Source organism: Arachis duranensis, chromosome 8, assembly GCF_000817695.3.
Source record: "Arachis duranensis cultivar V14167 chromosome 8, aradu.V14167.gnm2.J7QH, whole genome shotgun sequence".
NCBI lineage: Eukaryota > Viridiplantae > Streptophyta > Magnoliopsida > Fabales > Fabaceae > Arachis > Arachis duranensis.
In genome coordinates, this window is record NC_029779.3 from 27,966,579 (window position 1) to 27,973,080 (window position 6,502).

Below are 6,502 nucleotides of genomic sequence, written 5' to 3' on the forward strand. Positions count from 1 at the left end.
CCACCCACAGCAGCGACGACGTTGAGGGCCGCAACCACCACCCCGTCCTGCTTATGGCCGAGCCCTAAATCCCCTAATCAGTTTCCAGAAATCACCAAGCTCCAGAAATCACCCAAGCACAATTCACCACCCAGTCACACATAGCCATTAGCCCTCTTCGCAGTCGCATACCCACCAGCCCACCACCACCAATTGAGCAGCCACAGTAGTGACCACCGCAACCACCACCGTCGTTGCCTAGCTCGCCTCCTCCTTGGTCGTCGCCGACACCGCGTCCTCGCCGTTACTCGCATCTTCCTTGGTAATACTCTGTTCTTGATCTATTTGCTGCCTTTTGATTTTGATTTATGAGCTCGCCTCCTTCTGATTTTATGTGCTTGATTTTATGATTTCTTTGTCTGTGATTTTGATTTAGTTGCTGCCTTCTGATTTTATTTTCTGTGCTTGATTTTGTTTTTTTATTTGCTGCCTTCTGATTTTCATGTTCTGTGCTTGATTTTGTTGCTGCCTTCTAATTTTCATGTTCTGTTCATGATTTTGTTTACTGGCTTCATTATTTGTTTGTTTGCTGGCTTCATGATTCTGAGGTTATTTGTTCATGAATTTGTTTGCTGCTTTATTTGTTCAATTTTGATTTTGATTTTTCATTTTCTGAGGTTATTTGTTTGTTCGGTGGCTTCATGAATTTATAGTGAAGTATGACAATATTTTGCTCTCTGCTGGTCCATTTACCGTAATAAGATTGCAACATTTCCGTTTTGGATAGAAAAGGAATTTTATTAAAGAGAAGAGTAGATATCAATGAAATTAACGATTTGTTATAATGAATTCACAGCACAACTTACAGAAGTTGGAATTTTGGGCACTTTTGCAAATCTTCCAATTTTTTGTTGTTTAATTCAGTGTAGTTTTGGCCATCTAAATTAATGTTGCACACAGTTCTTCTAATTTAATCCTGCTTCCTGCATTTAGTAAAGAATGGCCTTCATTTCTGGACTACCAATGAGTTTGGTAGCTTCTTTTGTTTTTTTTTTTTTTTGGAGTGTTTGTACATGTCAATGTAAGGTCTATTATAAGACTGAATATGATGGTATTTTAACACTTACTATTTTTTTTAAAAAAATTGCATGCAAGATAACGTTAGAGATATGGTTGATAATTTTCTTGAACTTGTTGTGAACAATCATCATGTCAACAGGGAGCGAGAACCAGTATCAATGTTACAGGCCTTTCAAATATCTTTGGTCAGAACAACCATTTCAAATATCTTTGCCTAATGTAGCTGATTCTTCAAATACAACTTCTTTTGATGGTACTTCTGATAATGGTGGCTTTGGATTACCTGTTTATGATGGAGATATTGAAACACTTAATGATAATTATGATTTTTGATGAGTTGCACCTTTGATTAGTTGAAAACTTGCTAGTAATTGTTTCTTTTGAATGTAGAACATTATGGGTTTGTCATTACGTGCGTTTTTTTTTGTTTAGTTATAAACGTTGATGTTTGAAGTTGTTTGTGAACCTCTAATATTAAGTCATGGATAATTTATTATGTGAAATTTTAAATTTTATTAAGTTAGAAATTATTGAATTTATATATTTAAAATTATTTTCGGGTTTTTTAATAATTTTATTTAATATTTTATTAAACCGGTTGAACCCCGGTTGAACTCCGGTCGAACCAGTGAACCATTGAACCAGTAACCTCACCGATTTATTGACCAGTCCGGTTCTCGCAACCTTAGTGCTTATTGAGAAATCTTTAGTGGATATCGACTTCATAACCGAGCTTCGCACCTATCATAGGTTTTGTAGTCTTAAGGCTGATGAGCCCAAGTATGAATTAGTGGCCCCGGATCTTGAGGACCGGGTTTGCTGTGGGAGGGTTGTTGATTCTTATTCTCACTTTTTCTTCATGTACGACTGCCTTTTCATCCGTTTGGGGTTTTCCCTTCCTTTCTCTGATTTTAAAATGGACGTTTTGTCCTATTGCCGAGTTGTCCCTACCCAGTTTCATCCCAATTTTTGGGGTTTCATGAGGATCTACCAACTTGTCAGCCAAGAGCTTGGTTTCCCGACTTCTTAAAAAATCTTTTTCTATCTCTTCCACTTGACTAAACCTTTCAGTGCTTCCAATAAAGAAAACAAACAGCAGTGGGTGTCTTTCCGGGCTATTCAAGGTTGGAAAGTTTTTTGCATCTTTGATGAGTCCTTTCACGAATTCAAAAACTTTTTCTTCAAGGTCCAGGCCATAGAAGGCCATCATCCTTTTTTCTTGAATGAGAACAGCCATCCCCAATTTCCTCTGTATTGGTCCGAGGTCTCCCCCGTAGATAAGTATGGCCTAGATGACTTGGATGAGGTAGAAGAAGCTGTTGTTGGGTTTTTTCGAGAGGCCTCGGGGGAGCTCCAAATCTGGACACTAAGAAATTTCTCATTAGCCCTCCGAGTTTCGTCCAAACTAAGCTAGGTAGCTTTTGTTTCTTTGTGGCTGCTCTTGTGATATCTTCTGATTAGTTTTTATCTGACCTGTATACTAATTGTTTTTGGTCTTCCTTCAAGAGATGGTGAAGAGTGGATCGAGTGCTACTTATCAAAAAGTCCAGGAAACAAAGAGGAAGGCTTGGACCCGAGCTGATGCCCAGAAGGTCGGAGCTTCAAAGTCTCTCCCCTCTCATGGATCTGGCTTGGGGACCTCCTCTTCGAGGCCGATCATGGTAAATCCTACTACTACCTCTTCTCTTCCTTCTCCTGCCTCTGTTCCCCCAGCTCATCCTTCTCTAGAACCTGAGAAGAAGAAGCGCAAGACCTCAGAATTCGGCTCCTCTATAGCTGGAGAGGCAGGGTTTGATGGTCACAAATTTGCAAAAAAACACATCATTTCCCATAATCAATTTTCTATGGATGATGCTTCCCTTCGAAATCATCTTCATGTTTTTATTCGAAGAGGGATTCGAGTTGCCGGGGTTTGTTCTTCTCTTCTTGATATTTTGGATAAGGCTCCCTTAAGTGCTTCTAGGAAATTCCTAGAGGATCTTGAGGGGAGGATTGTCTTATATCAGGAAGAGGAGAAGAGGCTATAGGGGGAGAATGCCTGGTTGCAGGAGGAACTTGCCCGACTCCAAGAGAGGGAGAAAAAAATTGATGGGCCAATGTGCCATGGCTGAGGGGTTGAAGGAGAAGGCGGACTAGAATTATGTTAGGATTTTTCTGAGAATCTTGATTTGCAGAAGCAGCTGGAGTTGAATCGGGAAACCTATCAGGATCTGGAGGATTCAATTGTTGAGAGTTCGGAGGAGGCCTTCACGATGTTCAAGGAACAAGTCGGGGTTATCGCTCCTGACTTGCACCTTTCACCCCTCCGTCCTGACAAAATCGTCATTGATGGTGCAATTGTCTCTCCTCCTCGTCCTGAAACCGATTCAGAGATGAAGACTCGTGGGCAACGAATTGTTGAGTCTCCTCCCCTTGAGGTGGAGCAACAGGAAGGATTCTTGTCGAGCTCTTCTAAAGTTCCGACTTCTGCCGCCAAAAAGATCCCTTCAACCCTTCTGATTCCTGCAGCAGACCCGAGTTCCACTCCTCTCGATGACTCTAATCCTTTCCTTGGTTCCCAATGATTTTCAACTACTAGGGCCCGGCTTGTGGGCCCTTTTTAAACAATATATTTTTTTATATGTTTGTTTTGATGTGGTGATCCCTGACATTTGGCCCTAAATAGGGTCATTAACAACAACTGTTTGTTTTGCGGGTCCCTTTTTGGATAGACCCTTTAACAAAATATTTTTATTATGCATGCTTTGTTGGGTTTTTTATGCTTAAAAATAATTTTTGTTGGCTGATTTTTATAAGGCTTTTTGTGAAAAACCCTTTGTTGTTTTGATCTTTCTGATTTATTAAAACATTTTTTGTCATATGAAATGCTCTAAGTTAGAACTTTTCGAAAACTTTTTGTTGGGTAATTCTTCGTTTCTATCTTCGAGGGATTTTTGTATCTCTTTCTGTGTTCCATTATTTTGACTTTACATATTCAATTTTGCTTATTGAATTGTTTTCATAACTTAGGTTATTTTTGCGATGCATTTTTGTTTTTCTCGGGCTTTCCAACTTGTGAGTCGTTAGTGATATTATTCCCAAGTTATCATGACCATCTTTTGTAACCTCTTTACACTGACTTGTACCTTGTCATTTTATCTCACCGACCAGTCAGGTCGGTCATGGGTTTTTACGCTTTTTCGAGCTTAAATCGGTGCGTTTCGTAGAATAATTATACTAATGGAATTTATGAAAAGATAAAGTAAATGCTTATTAATTGATGGAGATAACTTTTACAAAAGTTGTTGTTAGCTACTAAGGGATTTAAAACTTTTAACCCTTAGTCCCCGCTTTGATGCCTTGTTAAAACCCCCTTCAGGAAAATCCTTTTTGGGAAAAAACCATGAAGTCGGAAAAAAGAGTACATCAGGGAGTTGAGTTCGCTTCTAGCTATAATACCTCCTCATGTTGCAAGCATGCCTCGACCTGGGGAGCTCAGTACCCTCCAGGTCGGATACTTTGTAATACCCTTTTTCGAGTATTTCAATTTTCCTATATGGCCCCTTCCAATTGGCAGCGAGCTTTCCTTTACCTGACTTGTTTATGCCGATGTCATTCCTAATCAAGACCAAGTCGTCTGAGGTGAAGATTCTACGAATGACTTTCTTGTTGTATCTACTCGTCATTCTTTGCTTGAGCGCTGCTTCCCTTATCTGGGCCTGTTCTCAGACTTCATGGAGTAGTTCGAGCTCTTTTTTATGTGCCATGAGATTGCCGACCTCATCATAGAATCTCACCATTGAACTTTGCTCGTTGTTTTCAACTGGTATCATGACTTCTATGTTATAAGCAAGTTGAAAGGGTGTTTCTCCAGTAGCTAATTGAGGTGTGGTTCGATAGGCTCACAACACTTGAGGGAGCTCCTCGACCCAAGCCCCCTTGCATCTTGAAGCCTTTTCTTCAACCCAGCTAGAATGACTTTATTGGCTGCCTCGACTTGCCCATTTGCTTGTGGGTGTTCAACCGAGGTGAACTGATGCTTGATCTTCGTACTGGCTACCAAGTTTCTAAATGTAGAGTCGGTGAACTGGGTTCCATTATCCATGGTGATGGAATGGGAAATTTCATACCTGGTAATGATATTTTTGTAGAGGAACTTCCGACTTCTCTGAGCTGTAATTGTGGCCAAGGGTTCTGCTTTAATCCACTTTGTGAAGTAGTCTACTCACACTATGAGGTATTTTACTTGTTCAGGCACTTGGGGAAAGGGTCCGAGTAGGTCCAATCCCCATTTCGCAAAAGGCCATGGAGAAGTTATGCTGATGAGCTCTTCGGGGGGAGCGACATGAAAGTTGGCATGGCTGACATTTTCTTACGAAGTCGGTAGCATCCTTTTGCAAGGTTAGCCAGTAAAACCTGGCTCGGATAACTTTTCTGGTTAGAGACCTTGCTCCGAGATTGTTTTCGCAAATGCCATTGTGTACCTCTTCCAGAACTTCTGTTGTCTTTGAGGTTGGGACGCACTTCGGCAATGGTGTGGATATTCCTCTTTTATAGAGGATATTTTTCACCAATATGTAACTTTGTGCTTCTTTCCGTATTTTCTTGGCTTCTTTTTCCTCCTTGGGTAGGATGTCGAATTTTATGTATTCAATTAATGGGGTCATCCACCTGAGGTCCAAGCCGGATACCTCTAAGACATCTTGCTTAGCCTCTATTTTCATGACGGGGGGCTCTTGGAGAATTTCTTGGATCAAGCTTCTGTTATTTCCTCCTGGCTTTGTACCTGCTAACTTGGAGAGGGCGTCTGCTCTGCTGTTAAGATCCTGAGTTATGTGTCTGACCTCGGTCTCCGAGAATCGCCTTAAGTACTCCAAAGTTTTGTCTAAGTACATTTTCATATTTGGATCTTTGGCCTATACTCTCCATTGATTTGAGAAGTCACCACTTGAGAGTCACTGAAGACCACTACTTTGGTTGCACTGACTTCTTCTGCTAGCTTCAACCCGGCAATCAAGGCTTCATATTCTGCTTGATTGTTGGAGGCTGGGAATTCAAATTTTAGGGAGACTTCTATTTGGGTTCCTTCTTGGTTGACCAGTATTATGCCTGCACCGCTTCCGACTTTATTGGAAGACCCGTCCACATACAACTCCCAAGTTGTGGAGGTCTCCTCTTGTTCTCCCGCCTATTCTACCATGAAGTCGGTCAGGCATTGGGTTTTAATTGCTATCCGAGTTTCATATTTTAAGTTGAACTCAGATAGTTCTATAGCCCATTGAACCATTCTATCCGCAATATCTATTTTGAGAATGATTTGCTTCATGGGCTGGTTCGTTCGAACTTTTATTGTATGAGCTTAAAATTAAGGCCGTAGCCTTCGAGATGCCACTATTAAGGCATACGCAAACTTCTCGAGTTTTTGATACCTTAACTCGGGGCCTTGTAGGACTTTACTAGTGAA

General features: G+C 40.8%; 1 protein-coding gene across 1 annotated transcript; it reads right to left on the reverse strand.

The window, feature by feature from the left end:
* Positions 1-5,288: 5,288 nt before the first annotated feature.
* On the reverse strand, positions 5,289-5,933 carry LOC110274825 (uncharacterized). Its single transcript, XM_021130141.1, has one exon. It carries the CDS (start codon positions 5,931-5,933, stop codon positions 5,289-5,291), a length of 645 nt encoding a protein of 214 aa, XP_020985800.1.
* Positions 5,934-6,502: the final 569 nt, after the last annotated feature.

What these genes read in the sequence shown, in the direction of transcription:
- LOC110274825 (XM_021130141.1), bottom strand. Translation starts at nt 5,933, where the DNA reads ATGTACTTAGACAAAACTTTGGAGTACTTAAGGCGATTCTCGGAGACC.